The sequence below is a fragment of the Notolabrus celidotus genome, chromosome 7 (genome assembly GCF_009762535.1).
Source record: "Notolabrus celidotus isolate fNotCel1 chromosome 7, fNotCel1.pri, whole genome shotgun sequence".
NCBI classification, from domain to species: Eukaryota; Metazoa; Chordata; class Actinopteri; order Labriformes; family Labridae; genus Notolabrus; species Notolabrus celidotus.
The window spans coordinates 19,139,132-19,157,200 of record NC_048278.1 but is presented as its reverse complement, the minus strand read 5'-3'; the positions used below and the strand labels follow the sequence as shown (position 1 = coordinate 19,157,200).

At 40.0% G+C, this 18,069-nt stretch overlaps 1 protein-coding gene across 1 annotated transcript in view; it reads right to left on the bottom strand.

Annotated features, from left to right (window-relative positions):
* Positions 1 to 9,084: 9,084 nt before the first annotated feature.
* Positions 9,085 to 18,069, bottom strand: part of pax5 (paired box 5) — a 59,797-nt gene continuing 50,812 nt past the window's right edge. The window contains exon 11 of the mRNA XM_034687314.1: positions 9,085 to 16,741. Within this exon, the coding sequence (XP_034543205.1) occupies positions 16,659 to 16,741 (83 nt within the window). The 3' untranslated portion in view covers positions 9,085 to 16,658. The remainder of the gene's footprint in view (positions 16,742 to 18,069) is intronic.

Here is an 18,069-nt window from a genome sequence, read left to right as displayed (position 1 = left end):
TTGGTCTGAATCTATGTATTTGGTTCCTTGTACTCTTAAATATTCTTATTATTTAGTGTCTCAGTGTTTGCAGAACTCACTGAGCAGGTTAAGAACCCAAATTCTGCCTCAACGGCTAATTGTTTTAGTATGCATGACCTGATGACTGTCATTGTTCCTCCACTCAAACAGATGGCGCTAAAAAAAATACCCCAAAATCAAGCAACTAAGCCCAGTCTGGTAAGAACTGGGACAAAACATCATGTCTGCTCAATGTTCTGAGGAGGATTAATGTATTAAAGCTCAGACTTCTAGCAGGATATAGGGCAGTGTGAAAAGTGCAGAGGAACTTTAACTGTATTAGCAGCAGGAGTGAGCTAACTCCCTGTACATCAAGTTTGGGAGCAGTGTTGGGTAAGTACAGGTGTAAATCTATGATGCACTGCTGTTACAGCAGCTTTGTGTTTAATTGTTTTGTTTGTTTTTAAGCTTATGAGATCTAACACGTGTGGAAGAATGAGACTCCTGCTAGCAACTTCCATGACCCTCATCTTCATATGTGAGTTTTTGTTTCATGAAAAATGTGTTTTGTTTTTACTGAAAGAAACAATCAAATATTTTTCTTTTGTCTCAATTCTATGTCTTTCTTCCTTTCGTTGCTCACTTCAGGGCTTCACAATGCTCAGGAGCCTGATGACACTCTGCATGAAAATCCTTGTAAGGTAGGTTAATGCAAATTATCAAGTTACTCAAGGCCTGAATCATGCTGCTTTTTGTACTTTTTTTTTTTTTTTTTTTTGCAGCTACCCTGAGGAATTCTTAACTGGTTTATAGATGTACTGAAATTAACACTGATGTCTCAAAATTACCTACCTTTTCAAAATATCTCATTACAGGGAGATTGGCTGTACTCCAAATAAACTGACTGATGAGCTTAGAATTAAGGCAAACTTAAATTCAAAATTATCAAAATTCAAATGTATCAGTGTACTGGCCGAGGGTCAAGTTGACTTGCACATCATAGAACTGACCAGCTGATCAGTACATTGAGACAGATGAACACGTATGTGTCGTGTCTGAGGGCAAAGTTGGGTGTTGAGAAATTTCTAAATAGAGCGTACACTTACGCTGACATTAGTGTTTGGGTCATACTTTCTTAATATTAGCATAACTGTTGAGCTGACCCATCTGTAGTGGTTGATAGCTGCTTCCATTCTTATTCCCCAGATGTTTCTAAACAAAAAGGGCCAAGCTGACCACGTGGGTAAAACACTTCCTATTGACAAGAACCTCATACAATTCCACTTAAAAAAACTAAGCTATCCCTTTAAAAGGCACCGAAATGTAATGGTACACTCATTTCTCAGTTTTAAACAGCATAAAAACAACCAGCAAATGAACACAGCAGAGCATTTAAAAGCCAGAAAAGATAGTGAGAGAACTGGAGACTAAAAGAGAGCTGAAAGAGGATAAAGTGGCTTGTAAGCACAGGTTTCGTAATGACTGCCAGTATTAGCAGCAATTCCCTTTCATGATCACTTCTAATCGCCAACTACATTTCATATTTATCTTTCAGGCTGTATCTATGAGTGAAGCAACAGTGTCTCTCTTCCTGTCCCCTCTGTCCTTGTACTCCTGGCTGACCTCCACCCTCCTCAGACTGGTCCTGTCTGTCCCTGCTCTCGTCCTCTCCTGCCTCCATCACTCACTACTGCTGCTCCTGGCCGGTCCTTGGTGCATGGCCTCCTTCTGTGTCTCCCTGCTGCTTACTTGTCTCCATGTCGCCCTGTACCTCATTCACCTGGCCCTGGTGATCGGGGTGGGGGCTATTTTGATCCTCTTGCAGAACAAAATGGCCGTCAGTGACACCGCCAAAGAGAAAGCGTTACATCTGCAAAATAACAAACTGGAGAGTTGTCAGACCAAAACCAGACTGGGGATTTTTGGTCGTAGAATTGTAAAGCAGGGCTGATTTCTGCTGTGAAGTGTTGTCCTTGTGTGTTTCTTTGATTAAAAATCCACCACAATTAGTTTGGGCATGCTTTTACCTTCATTTATTTAATGAACATACAACTGTGGCTGATTTTACATGGAATCTATGTTTAAATTGGCTTGGAACACTTTGTAGGACGCAACAGAAAAAACTAACTGATTAGTGTGCGTCCTTGTGACCTAAATGAGGGTGAAAATATATCTGCTAGCTGCAGTTGTCCAGTTATCTCTCTCCTTCATTTTCTCTCTCCTCATCTCTAAAGGGGGCTTCCCAATTATCTGCGGATTGTTGTGCTGTTTTCTTCACATCTGCAGATGTTATCATTAGACATGCCTGTCAAATGGAGATGAGCAGATCAGAGAAAAACAGAGAGGAATAAGATAATTCTTCTGCATTCATTGCTCCTTTAAATGTGTGTGTGTTTATTTAGAGGAGGGCATGCAAATCATATTCCTGAAAAACACTAATAAAGGGAGTTAACAGGGAGAGAAACTACATGTGGTATAGGCGTTGAGCCAAGTTAGCAATGCTTGGCCAACCAGTAAACAGTCTGTACTGACACACTGAGGCGCTCAGATCTCAGGGAAGCATTAAAAATTTGCACGGAAAAACAATTTTATCAAAACTATTAACACTCCAGCCTGAGGATGCAGCCGTAAAAAGTAATGGCTGAACTTTGTGAATGTGCGTGAGTGTGTGTGAAAGAGACAGACAGAGAGACAGAGGGGAAATGAGGCTGGATCATAGAGATTTATTACATGGCTGTGGCATCCTAATTAGCATAAAGACTGGACCGGCCCACTCAAGCAGAGAATTAAAAACCTTAATTGTGCTGTCAGCCTTCCTCTCTCTTTCCCACTGTTGACTCTACTTCATTCCGCTCGCATTCGTCTCCTCCCGCTCCCCTAGCCCCTCTCCTCCCTGCTTATGAAGTAGCCTCCGTCCATGCTGTTTAATTGTTGGTGATAAATGGGAAGCGGGATGTTTGTAATTGTCTCAGAGACGGGGAGAGAAACAAGGAGATCATCCGGTAGAAGGAGAGGAGAGTTTTTCTCTTTAGCAGAAGAGAGTGAAGGAGGTTGTTTATCAAATGTTTGTTTGAAGGAGGAAAATTAGCTTGGCAGATACAGACGGGGAAGTGTTGGTGGCATTTGTTCCCAGGCCAGACTGAGCATATGTGTGAAGCCAACACTTTAGAGTGAAATGCAACATTCAGATCACATGCAGGAGGATAGGTTTGAATGCAAACATATACAAAGGTTTCTGTTATTATCTAGCTCAATAATAATTGAAAATACTCAGTACACATTACTGCATAATGCCCTGTGATGGACTGATGGCCTGTCCATGGTGTAACCTGCCTCTCGCCCAATGACAGCTGGGATTGAATCCAGCTGCCCTGTGACCCTGAACAGGATAAGTGACCAAGATAATGGATGTAATATTGCAAAATGCAAAAGTCTATTTTGAATTCAGCAATGGTATCATGCTGCAAATACAAATAAAAGTGCTGCATAGAGCTAAGGGATAAAAAAAAATAGTGAGCAGGTTATTATACGGAACAGATTCCCAACAGGGGGAGCCAAGATCCCAATGTTAAGCTGAAGGGTCTTGTCCACCCTAGAGGGGATACTTTTTTGGACAACAACCTGCTCAATATACCTTATCCCGCTTATTATCTGGCAATAAATTAGAAATACAATGTAGCTGATACTGAATATTGATTTAAAGATGATTTAATTTTTTTTAGGCAGGATAATTATCTTAAAGAGGACAGTCAAAAGTAAACCACTTCCCATGCTCTTTCATTGAGGTGGTATCTGGGATATGTAGTCCAAAATGAACAGTGAACTGCTAACATGTAAGGCTATAGGCAAACATTAGCACATTTGTTAGCTGAATGTGGGAGGAGAAAAGCTTGGCGGCTTGCATATTAAATTGAATACAATAATCAGACGAGAGAGAGGAGGGAGAAGCTAGATAGAGAGGAAAGAGCACAGCAGTGAAAGGTTTCTCTGGGGGAGGAGGAGGAGGAGGAAGTGTTCTGCGAGGGTCGGTCCTGTTTGTGCGTCTCTGCTGTCAAAGCCTCTCCTGCAGCAGCAGACGAGGTGAAGACTTAAGAGGCCAACCCCTCTCACACTGCCTCTCCCTCAGCTCTGACAGCTCGCCCACAGACACACACACACACACACACACACACACACACAGACACGCATGTAGACAACTGTACTCCCAACATCTTAAACTTTCCACTTTACTCCAGTCTTCCTACCTCCTTTTTTAACCTATATGGCCTTCTTTTTCCTCTCTGTCTTTTACTCTCCCTCTGCTTCAGTTTCTCCTTGTTTTCCATCTTTCTTTTTCTTCTTCTTCTTCTTCTTCTCTCTAATTGGTCTCCGCTAGGTTAGCTTAGACAGGCCTATTCATCATAGCACTATCCTCAGAGACAAACCCTCAGGGAGCCGGGGGGAGATAGACAGAGTCAGACGGGAGGGCGAGAGGGTCTGCCGCTTGTCAACCCACTCCTTTTCCCTTTTTTCTCATCTTTTCTCTTTCTTTTCCCTCCCTCCCTTCTCTCTGCCGGGTTCGTAAAATGTCAGTTTTGCAGAGGGGAGGTGGGTGAGGGAGGTAAAGGAGGAGGGAGGGTGGGGATGTAGGCACATTAGTTAGGCTATTAGTTCAACAAGCTGCTTCCATGCCTGTCAATGGTCCAACATCCACACACTGACACACATACATACACACTATACTCTAGTCTGACATTTGCTACATGTAGTATCTGTGTGAGGGAGTGATTGTGAGTGACGGGCCAAGGGGGCGAGGAAAAACTTTACATGGAACTACATGTCTCGTCATTTCATGTGTCTGGGGGGCCTTAATGAGTGAAACACGACACATAAGCACTCTGTACAAACCTCGCTCATCTTCACCACTGTCACTGTGTTATCATGATCTGTGACTTTGGTGTGTGTATGTGTGTGTGTGTGTGTGTGTGTGTGTGTGTGTGTGTGTGTGTGTGTGTGTGTGTGTGTGTGTGTGTGTGTGTGTGTGTGTGTGTGTGAGGCTGCTGTAAAGGGCAATGAGAAGCATGTAAAGGCTGATTCTGTGAGGTCCAAATGTCTCCAGTGAAAAGGTCAAACCGTGTTTTTTCTCACTTTGAGTCTGTCAGAGTTTCTCTGGGTTTGAAAAGCCAACATCAGACCAGTAGAGGACTTGCCTGCTTCCATCCAACTCTGTACATTTTTTACGATTTGCTTGATTTGAACAGTAAAATTTAAAGTGATGACAGGAAACAGGTGAGATTAAACCCCCATGTTGACCCTAAAATTTGTGAAATGTTTCTAACAAGACGGAGTTCAACTAAAAAGGGTTATTTTCAAAGACTTTTGAACACAATGACATTGCAAAATTGAAAGTTATTACGTGAGGTTGAAAGCATGGTAAATACAATTAGGGTTGTCAATGGATAAATATCATTTCTGATGCAGGATAATGATGGCAGCATAGTGAGGTAAGTAAGGTCACATTATGTCAGGAAATTAGATCGCTTTGAACTAGTGATGTACGTGTTTAGTCCACTCACTATTAAACATTGTCACCCTCGCAAGTCGGCATCACAATTTCTCATTAGTTAAAGAAATTATTAATATTTGTATTATTATAGGGTATATTTTGTCTAAGCTGTAACCCAGCCACCGGCTACTAGCTGGGGCTGTAGCTCTGGTTAATGCCTACTGCCATTAAGCTACTACCCAGATGTAAACAAGCATCATAGATGGATGGCATTTCCTGGTGTGATGCAGTTTGGTAGTATTTTGATGGAGAAGATTTTGTTAATAGGCTGTTTCTGGTTAAAATGGCACACATGACTGGACCTATGAGAACCAGCACAGACATTTGGACATTAACCTGCAAGGGGGACACAGAGGGCAATACAAATATTTTTGTTAAATATTCAAGTCTTATATAAAGATGAGTTGCTGAAGTGGTCTTAAAATAGACTACAGGCAAATAGAAATCGAAAAATCTCACCAGGCTGGGAAATATGACCATGCTGGTCGCCTCATATCCATTGTGTTCAAACTGCTTAAACGCAAAGACAAGGACGAAATCCTGAAGAAAGCTAAACTCCTATAAGACACCAACATCTTCATCTATGAGGACTTTCCTGGTAATGTTCACATGAGGAAGGAGACTTTGGTGGAATAAATGTTATAATTAGTTGCATTTATTGTCCTGGTTAAAGGGATATTACTATGTTCAATAATGTTGGAGAATTAGTTAAAGAACAGAGAACAGTATGTATCAGCAAACAGGCTAAACTCAATTAGAGCTGAATTATTGTATGGGGTACCTCAGGGTTCCATGCTTGGCCCTCTTTTTTTTAAATCTAAGGTGATGCATTACCTTTATCATTTGCTAATGACACATCTTGTTACTTTACATGAAAATGTTTGCACACTGATTCAGTAAGCAAATTAATAGCTCTCATCTATTTCTGAATGGTTCCATAAGAACTGTCTCACTCAAGATAAATAAATCTAATTTCATGACATTCTGTCAAAGAAATTTAAAATATGTCAAAGAAGAAAACAAAACAATCAGAGATAATATCAAAACAATTCAGGCCCATTACATTAAATCCCTTAAAGTTTTAGCAGACAAAAATTGGAAGTACAAAGCGTGGAAGTACTATACTGGCTAAGTGTGCAATTTTATTTATGTTGGGGTGCTGGTGGCCTAGCGGTCTAAGCACCACACATACAGAGGCTACAGTCCTTGTTGCAGGGGTCGCTGGTTCGACCCCCAGCCGCGACCATCTCCTGCAAAAACAAGTCATTTGAGTTTGTTCATTCAGTCTTGTCTGGTGGTGTTGTTGTTGAAGTATTATGTATTACCCTTTGGGTGACTTCTTATTATGTTCATAAATTACAAGCAACAAATTTTGCATCACCAAAATAAATGATGAATCTATGAAAGTGAGTGCCAAATGGTAATAAACCAAGAGGATCCATCGCATAATGAAAAAGATAAAGGATAAAAGGATAAACATTATGTTGTGTTCACATACCTGTTGAATATCTTCTGAAACGTTTTCACACTCAAACACATGACCTCTAAACACAGGACAAATGCACTCGAGGAGAAAAACAGTACAGGGAAACAAGAGAGCAAGGATGGCAGAAAAATGTGGATGAAAATTCAAAAAAATATCATGAATATGCAACACATGTATTAGCACACCCCTGACTCCATCTTTTTCTCCTGTTCATTTTGTCAGTTTCTCTCCTCCTCCTCCTCCTCCTCCTCCTCTCTCTCACTCCTAATATCTCTTTAGCATCTCCTCTTCTCGCCCCCCTCGCTTTCCTGTAAGAACTCCTCTTCACTAATCAGTTGAGGACCAATTATACTCAGTTGGCCCCCACCCTCCTTCCTGCAGGGGCTCTGGAGGGCCAAAAAATACTGATGCTGACTGACGTTAATTTGCATGACTTCTTGGCCTCCATAAGTACCACTGTTGTCTATCTCCTGCTATGGTATAGGAAGTCTGAGGGGAGGGGATGAGAAGAGAGGTAGAACATGTCAGTACCTAGTCATGTTATGTAATCTGGAGCAAAAGGAGGCAGCTGAATAGGGCAGGGGTGTGGCACTGCTTTCTAACTAACTAAACACTGTCAGACTCATTTTTCGAGCAGACATTGATCTGACAGATGCTACATCTGCTCTGCAACTGTCAGAAGAACAATGATTGAACAATTGGATGTTTGGCCAAATTTAGTAGTCTTCAAACATAGACATTCATCTCTCCTATCTTTTTAACTATATAATTGCAAAATAAAACTTTCTAACCAAAAATGTATCTCCAGTTAATCTGTCATATGCATCAAAAGCTCAGCTAGAGAAGGGTCAACTTCAGGGTCCTGGAGGCACCAAATTAATGTGGGAAAACCAGTTGTTGTTCATTTAAATATTTGGGGAATTGTCATTTTTGTAGTCCTGGAGCAGACTCATCTTAATGTCTATTTCATCAATTGATATGGCATGTAACTTAAAAAAATATTCAAACTGATCCACAGAGGAGAATATATATTTACTTTGAATCCTTGGTATAAGAAGAGTTCTGAAACACAGTATTCTAAAAATCCTTTATTGCAACCTGGAAGTATGTAACACCCCTGTCTTAAACTCAAGTTCCCCGGCTTTTTTCAGACTTGACAAAGCTCCAACAGCTTAAAATGACATTTTTCCATTCATTTGGTTGATCAAACTTAGACAGGTTAAGATTCCCTTTTTTTTTTAAAGAAAAGTTTAAGTGATTCTTCTTTTCCAGGACTGATGATGTATACTCAAGCAATATTAATAATTCAGCTATGGAATAAAGGTTCAAACTCTAGAGAGAAATAATATTGGAAACAGTTGTATGGAAGGGTCCACCAGGGGCCCACTGCTCATATATGCCCTGATGCCCTGTGGCAGGTTTGTTCATGCCCTGTTAACTGAAACAAAACTGTGATTGTTAACTTTCCCATAGGTGAACAACTCTATACCTTCTTCCACATTCTTAAAGAGCTACACACACATGTGCACACTAAGGCACACTGCGCCGCTCTTGTGTCCTGGGCAGGTACCCAAGCTTCAGACACACCAGCCTGTGTGCCAAGCTGGGTTTGTGCTGTTTTCTGTGTGCATGGCGTGTTGTCGCCATGTCGTGGCTTGTGTCCTATTATCACCCTTCTCCCCCTTTCTCCCACTCCTCCTCTAATCTTTACACACACACACACTCACACAAACACACACACACTCAAACAAACACACACACACATACACCTCTGCCTCTTTATGGACTAGGCCCACAGCCAAGACTGCAGCACTGGGACACCACTTTCACTCCAAGTGGTGGGAAGAGGAGAGGGAGGGGTTTTGATCGGGGTCCCCAGGATGAAAGCAGCGCTGCAGGGTCACACTGACACAAATAACCTCCTGCTTTGGAGCTCTACACTGTCTGGATGTTGAGGAATGTGCCGTTTACACCAGCAATCAAGACACTAGTGTATCATTTACTTCCATTAAAATATGTAGATCAGCTGCTAAGTACAGACAGAAGCTTCAACTTCCAAAAAATTATTTTTTATTCTGAAGGACCAATAAAATTATGGCAAATATTTACAAATAATTACTTCTTAGCTTCACATTACAGGTACATAAATGGAATAAATTCACCAACAACAGTCACTCAGGTGGACGGATGAACAGGTACACATACTGAGTATGAGGAGATGCATCAAGCAAACCGCAATTTAATATTTCACATGAACCCAGGAAATAAGATAACAATATTATTAACAATAAAACATATGAATAATAATCATAACATCAAATTCACTATTTATTTCCAGTTTTCTTAACAGAATTGGTAACAATTCAAGAACAAAAAAAAGTAAAAGAGAGGGAAATCAAGTGATATGATATCTTTGGCAAATTCGCACTGCAGTAAAATACATTCAAATATTAAGACAACACACAACACACAAAGAGAAAAAACACCAAGTTTTGTTTGCAACTACTAGAAAATTGAATAAAAAACATACACATTTTCTTAAAGAAGCTTTTCTTTTACTTTTTTTAAAATTCCTCCCTTCCAGAATATTTGAAGGCATTTCTTATCTTCATTTTGTGTTTGTATCTGTAAGTCTTTTCTGCTATTTTATACGTTATTTTTTGTACAAGAATCTATCATTTAAAACAGGCATCACAGGCTTTGGTGAATGTTACAGATATGTTTTCTTTTTGTCGCATTTGATTTTGAAGAAGCTGAATCCTTAAAACCTAATTCGTCTTTGCATTCTGATGCATTTCTTCCCGTCTTTTGTTTGTTCTTCTTGTGTACCAAAACATTACAGATATAAATATCTCTTTAACACCCCAGATAGGAAGCCATGGACACAAAAAAACTTCAGATTGTTACACGAAAGGCCACAGTAAGGTGAAAAATCATGTCATCTTTTTATTTCTTATGATTGAAACATCTGCTTAAAAAAAGCACAGCTGATTTTTGTTAGACTGAGTCCTGTGTACGTCTCCTCTTCCACAGTTGAATAATATTAAGATGTACAGAACATTGTATCACTTCAGTATGAGATCTGTCCAGAGCCTAGTTATATCAGCAAGCATGAAACAGATTGTGCCACTAATTGCTGTCAAGATGTGATGCTGAAATCCCCCCAGGTTTCTTTGAGGCAGTAGCCATCTTCATGGATTCATATTGAGATACAGTCAGGCGCTGCACGCTTGCTGAGAAATCATAATAAAGAAAGAACTCATTTGCATTTCTTCCAGTTTCCTATCTGATTCGGAGATGGGATATAAAAAATTCAGGATGCGATTGTATTTTTATGGACAGTAAACTGAAATGTCTTTGTCTGATCTGAAACTAGTTTCCTGCACTTATAACTGCTCTAAAGTAACAGGAAGAGGAAGCATGAAAAGAGATGCAATCTTACAGGATATTCCTCCCCAAATAAAGATACCGGCAGCAATATTGCCATTGAAATGACCTCGCTTTGGCACATTTACTCCCTGCTTCATTCCTATGCAGGATTTCTGACAGGACAGTGAGCATCACGTCTGAATAGTCAGAGAGAAAAGTAAGAAAAGGAGAGGAAAAAAGGATTAATAAGGCTGTCTGAAGAACGAGGGAGGACTTTTTGAGGAAGGTCACAGGCCTGAAATCAACAGAATAGTTTTAATATTACTAATCCTGGTGGTGTGGCAGTTCTACAGGCGGGAGAAGAGGGGAGAGGGGGGGAGACGAGAGCTTGAGATATGATGAGATTAGGGCCGAGGGAGGGGGAGAAGAAAGACTGTGTGAGCTTCTGATGGCACAGCAGGTTTGGCCTCCCCTGGGGAACACAGGGGCATGAGGGGGGTGGGGGGGCGATCGACACTCTGCAAAGGACAAAGGGAGGGAGAGGGTGTATGTCTGTACTTATATTTGTGTGTGTGTGTGTGTGTGTGTGTGTGTGTGTGTGTGTGTGTGTGTGTGTGTGTGTGTGTGTGTGTGGCCTCTGTGCTTTCTACAGTACCACACACAATGACAGTCCCCCCTCATCGCTGCTGTCAATGTCACAGACGCCAATCGAAACAAACTGTGGGCCAATGGGAACTCATCCTCTCCACATGTGAACCAATTAGGTCAAAGCAATGGCAAGGCAAGCTGTGTCACTATGAGATGCACAGTTAACAAATAATCCTGTTAATGTATCATTGGATTCTTGGCTACACCAGAGAATGGGCAGTTTGGTGTCGATGCTCTTGTGAGCTGACACTGGAGGGACAGCTGGATTCATTTTCACAAGGAGAACGTTTTTCAATCACTATTTCTTCATGCTCAGATCAGTGTGTTAGTACAAAACAGTCTAATACATTTATAGGGTGCTCTGGTTGAATCAAAAGCAATTATAATGGAGAGCCTACTCAACTCTGCTGTTCATTTGGCCTTTTTAGTATACTTGTTGTAACCTGTTTTTAGTACTCACGCCTTGTTGAACCGTTGGTGCTTTTTTGCCCTGATCCAGAGCTGTATCATGTTTCTGCATTGATATCTCGCAGACCTTCAACATTTCAGTCAGAGATCAACTTGAAAAATGAATTACAGTAGAATGTCCCCCCCAAAAAAAGGTCGGGGGGATGTTAGGAAACCTTTCAAGGGTTATTAAAGCTGAAAAGAATGGATCAGACGACTGAGTATGAACAAATTGCCTCAAAGCTAGCAGCTTTCTGATTGAGCTGAATGCTTACTTTCTAAAAATAGTATTTCTCCCACACTGTTGTTTATCGCAGATATAGGGTTGAACATTTTACTTTTGCAATTTTGACCTGAAGAGGGTATGAGAGGATTTGTAAAGTCATCATGTGATTGAAACTCATCCTGATAGGACATAAAAGTGTAAAATAAATGTCCATTGCAATCAAACAATAAAATGGTGAGCCTTTTCATCTTAAACTACATTATAAACTCCTGGTAGCACTAGAGAAAAAGTCAGAGGATTACTTGAGTCAAAAGGGCACATCTTCTTGGATCCATGAATTTTTGCTGCACATTTTACATCTTCCCATTTAAAGCCTGTTGAGGGATCTATTCACAGGACAGATCAAGAGTTTGAACTGTTGTCGAAGAAACGTCTTTGAGACGTATCCTCTGGGAACCATGAATGTTGGCACAAAATTTGAAGACAATAGAGAAACTAGTTCTTACATTTTTATACTTCATCTGAGAGAGGTTTTGTCTTTTTGTGTTGTTACTTTTGTAGGCAGGACTCTCTCTGAGTGAAGTGCTCAGTGTTGCCACTTATGGCTGGAAGTGGTACTGCAATTATTCTAACATTTACAACTGAGATAACACTGATAGAGCTTTAGAGTCCATGTTAGATTAATCACGGCTTAAATCAGATGTAATGATACACCTCTCTTGGAATATATGTTAGTTTTCTGTTATATTTTAGCTGGCTTGGTTCATGCATGACTAAGATGATATTCAATCAGATGGCTTTCAAAATTTTAAGACTGAATCTGTGACTAACATGTCAGGGTGCTGAGAAATACCAATGAAAGACGTGTTCTGTGAGTACAGTTTACTGGATCAAGGCTATAGATCCTGTTATCAGATCTGCAATATTACTGTTAGAACAGTGAATAAACAACAATCTAAAGTTGGCAATAATATTACTCAATGCTGGGTATTTGTGAAAGGCTTTATATAACCTACAACCCTGTGCACGCATGATAGGCAGAGCTTTATTTATAGAGTTGCAAGAAGGGACGCTAAATTCCTTTTAATGTTACGTGGTCAGTCGGGGGTGTTGACATATAAAACTAAAGGCACTGTCCTTGTTTTCAGCTGGTGTGGTTCAGGTTCAATAATGCCTCAGAAAGATCAAGAGAGAAAGACAGAAATAAGGAAAGGCTCCTGCTGCGGCGCACGCTGGCAGCACAGCAGGCAAGCCGTCAGAAGAATCTTCTTTAGAGTTGTGTGCACACAACTTTTTAAGCCTACAGATGTAATAGGAGACACTTTATCACTATACTTCAAAACCAAGAAACAACAAAGATTGGAAAACTAACAGCTCTGTTCAGTGTTCATAGATTTATGTCTATAGAATTATATTTTATGTCTCACGCTGCAGATTTGGTGCCTCCAATCTGTTTTCTGGTAGAACTACACAGTAGCAATGATGCGCTACAGTCAGCCACACGTACCCAAACCAAACAAAGAAACATAAGATGTGTACACACTTGCAGACAATGGCTAAAATAACACCACAAACCTCTTAGTCTTTTTATTGTAAAGAAAGCTTCATCACTAAATTCTAAATTTAGTAATTAAAATTTCTATCAACAAGTGAATTCTCTTCTCGTTCACTGATTATTGTACAAATCTTGTATGGACAGAAGTGAGACAGGAAGCTATGTACAGTGTAGGAAGATATTGCCCCCTCACATGATCAACACTGTGGGCCCCAGAAACCATTTGAGAGGGATAACACACTGATGGCAGATCAGTGTTCAAGGGCAAATCTATCCTACGCTGTCTGTACATGATGGGTAAGGCCTCGACCCTGGTGTCATACATTGTCACAGCGCAGAACAAATGCAGGGAACAAACAGAAAAAATAATACAGTTTGACTTGTTTTGCTTTCACAAAAGCAATGCTTTTGTAGAAATTGTTTCAGGATGTCAAACAGCACAAGGACAAGCACTCAAAGGGGGAGAGGAAGAAGGAAATAACGTTCTTAATGGCTCTGAAAAGGAGTCAAAAAAGTAAAATGGCGCCTTTAAATGATGATTGAGTCTCTTTGTGCTTTTGTAGTAAGTTAGCCGATCCACTAGGGGGGCCCATCTTTGGGGAGTTTAAAGAGAGAAATAGAAAGAGAGTGAGAGAGAGTGAGAAAAGAGAGGGTGCCACTGTTTCCTGATTTGTCTTTTTTTTATAACAGGAAGCAGGTAAAAATGGCGTCTTATTCAATGGCACCTGTGTCGACTGATACAAGGCAACAAACTATAAATAGGAAAAAATCGCAGTCAGGTCATATTCATAAACAAAGACGTCTTTTCATATTGACAGTTTTTAAGATTTCATTTTTCACTGCATCGTCATCATCATCACTACTCTAGCACAACAGCGTGACACATATTATAAATCATTACAGGCATTCACTCTCACACCAGAGTGCAGCGCAGAAAAGCTTCTTAATATATTACTCTGTCTCCTCCACTATAAATAGCTCTTGATCAGGACTTGATCTTGGCTCGGAAGGGAGGATAGCACCTTCATGTACAGAAAACACTCTGTGTCACCTGTTGGGTTTGATTTTGGTCTAATGTGAACATGGACACTTCATCTTACAGCAGGGGGCTCAGATTGAAGGCTGTGCTTCACCGAAAGGCATGTCTTATCAGTCATTGTCTTTCAAACCACTCATTATGCAAAGGTGGGTATTAGGAAACAGTTTCATTAATTAGGAAGATATATTGGGATTTGAATTTAACCACTGAAATTTTCTGTTTGCTAAAAACCTCCTACAAAAACAGCCCAACAGCCATATGCACGTAAAGCCTGCCAAGCTTTTCCTTCATGGAGCTCTAGTAAGAATAATGCTCTATGGTCAAAAAAATTAGAGAGCCAGACTTATCTTTCAGTCTTCTTAAAATCAGAAGAGCAAAACTGGTAAAGATTGAAAAAAGGGCTAGATTTACTCTGCAGCTGTCTTTAAGATAATGGTGTGCCCATCACTCACTGTCAAGTCTCAAGTATCAAGTAGGCAACAGGCTACAGATTCTATAATTAAGAGATTAGGGTACTATAAACCCAATGTATGGGAATAATGTGAAGGAATGTTGTGGTTAAACCTCAATGTAGCAGCGCATGTTCTTAGTGTATGCAGCTTATTCAACTAAAGGTCAACTGCAAATGTTAGCATGTCCACAAAAGTCATGCTAATCTCGAAAGAATTTCAGCCGATGTAACTACACATTGAAACAACGCAGACTGCAAGCACTGTGATTGGTCCACTGGGTAGCATTGTAGTTTCTGCATTTACAATGTTTCTGGTGACGCCGCAGTATTCCACGTCCTCTGCCTGCCTCTGACTGATTCAGAGGCCACCACTGTGTGACTACGGCAGAAGTATAAACCAGGCTTAACTGTTGCTAGGTAACAAAGTTGGCCGTTCCCTTAGTATTGACTGTTAAGTCAGTATTTAATTGTTCAATATGCTTTATATTTGCTCTTATTCAATGGGATTTTAGAGCTGTACAAAGTAAATGCAAATACAATGTGTCTCAGCATTAGCAGCAGCCCTAGAACTGAACTTGCCCCTCGAACAAAAAATCCAGTGTGGTTAGTTTCTCCTCTGAATGTACCTCTGCCAAAGTTGATTTTGATTGGTAGTGACAAAGAAGTGACACTGACGAGCATGGCAGTGTCCCAAAAATTAAAACAATTTCATCTGAGAGCGCTGTGAGCACAGCAAAAAAAAAAAAAAACAGCTGGCACTGTGGGTGTTTTTGTGCTACGGATGCTAATTACTAAAAATGCTGAGTTTTCATGGTTTTGTATAAAAAAAACCTGCCAGCTCAAAAAATGCTGTAAGTGGACATAGGCCCTAACACTTAAGGTGAGTCATAATTCTCCTCTTCTTTTTTAACAGTGCAAATGCAAACAGGCCCTTTGATAATGTAAACAAGTATCTAAGCCGGGTAAGCCGAACTTGCCTGCTAACTGAAAGTGATATCATTACCCGGAGGGGCGCATATCACTTCAGTCAGCATTATAGTTTGTTCTAGTTGTGAAAAGCTGTCTTTTTTCTTTTGAAATTAAGAAAAAACTGTTTCAAGCATCTTACATTTTTTGATTGTAAATCTGCCACAGTAATCACTGTGGTGAAGAGAGAGAACAGAAAGCTTGACAGGCCTATAGACATTTAGAGGAGGCTTAGCAGGGTTGTTGTGAAACTGAACACTGCCATTAAAAAGGAATAAAATAATGTTTATAAAAGGTGTAAAGGTTATCCTTTATGTAAAGCATTGTGATCTCAGGGAAAAGTTGTTGAATAAGAAGACTAAAATGATTATGTAATGGTTGATTTTGGTCATTTAAAGTTTGAAATTGGATTGTCTTTACTTCACCTTAGCATGGCATATAACCTTGATTTATGCAGGGACATTAAGAGACTATTTAAAAGAGATTTTCTTCAAATCAGCTTAAATAATTGCATCATAAATGACAGAAAACGACATATTACCCAGAAGATCACAATACAGTTTCAGCCACCACTGATGATTTTTTGGATTTGTAAATGATTGGTACAAGTTAGAGATGCCATGCCTTGTTGTATGATGAGAGCGTCCACATTTACTCACTTCAACCTCCTGATTCTATTTCTCATTTGTCACTTCCATGCTCATTTCCTAGCATATATGTAACACCCAAACAATCTGTCAGTGTTGGTGTAAGCGTCATACAAAGAAAATACAAACTTAACAGACTTCAAAACAAATGAAATCTTCATCCTCATTTTTGCTCTTACGTAGGCAGGTTTGTACTAAGTGTTGCTGGTGCTATCCATCCCTCCCTTCCTCCCTTGTCTCCTTCTCCTCATCCTCCCCTTCTTCTCTCAGTAGGAGTGGTCAGTGGCGGTCATAGGCAGAGGCTGTTGCAGTGGCAGCAGGGCCTGCCCCCCGTGATGTTGCACCATAGTAGTACGGTGACCCTGAGAGGAAATGCAGAAACAAATGTTTTGTTTAGTTGTCTTTAATAATGAAAATAAAGATTATAGAATAAAAACTAGCATGTCAAACGTTGGGTCTAACTTAAGTCTATTTTACTGTAGTTGGGCATCACTTTTATCTATTGTGTACCATTATGCTCACCAGGTATCTAATACATTGAGGCATAGCTACAACAAAAATAATTAAAACTGTATCAGTAACACTTTTGTCTACCCCGTCCAACAAGGGTGGTTGGTGGGAGGGGGAGATGAGGCAGGTCATCAAAAGCATGCTGCTAATGTTTACAGCATGACAGTAGACTAAGCAACAGAGACCTATGCTATGATGACGACAAATTTTGCATTTAGATCACTACTCTCTGTAATTGAAAAGATGTGCAGACATAGTAACTCAAAAAATCTTATTTTTGGTCAATTTTGGGGAAAGCTTGGGTTAAAAATTTGGCTTGTGTTCAAACATTCAGAACATCCCGAAAAATTTGTGACATTTTTAGGAGTTTTTTGCATGTGTGAATACAGCTTATGTTAACTGTGTACTTGCCTGTCATAGATGGGAGTAAGTATGATGCCATATTAATGTCACAGCCAAAGGTGTTGATATGGAAATGGTTCAGTGGAGTATAAACAAGTGAGAACTTGTTTGGTTGATCTATTTCTAACTATTTTCAGTGTGTAATGTTGATAGAAATGGCGTATTCTCATAATTGCTGCAAGTACTTTCCCTTTCTAATCTAGGTATTTCTTTAAAACTTGTATGATTTTCTTACACTTGCCTAATCATGCCTTTTGACCATTTGACTTCAATTGCCCCGTCTCACATGTTCATAGACCTGAGCAATTAACTTGGCAAGTGCAGTTTTCATTACCGACAGACAGCTCTGATGGTTAAAATGACAAAAGTGAGACCCGAGTTGTAATAAATCTGAATTATCTTTAGAGCACTCAGGGTTACTGAAATGCTGTGTAAATGTGGAATGAGCGGCTTCAATTTTCTGTTAAGATTATATTAAAGTTTGAATGTGAGCAGTAAAAGGAAGGGATGAGATGACATGAGCTGATGAAGCTAATGACAGAATAAAATGAGTCTCTCCTTGTCGTGTACAACCAATAAAATGAACTCTGGCTACTTTTTCTTACTCTTCTAATCATCTTTCCTACACTCCTTTACTTTTTCACACACTCACACACAGACACACACTATCTAAGTGACAGTCTAAGCTGACACACTGAGTACAGCTCTACTACGGCTGATCCCTTGAGTCTATTCTCTCTGCAGGGAAAAGGTCAATTCAATACTGTAACCCCAAAGA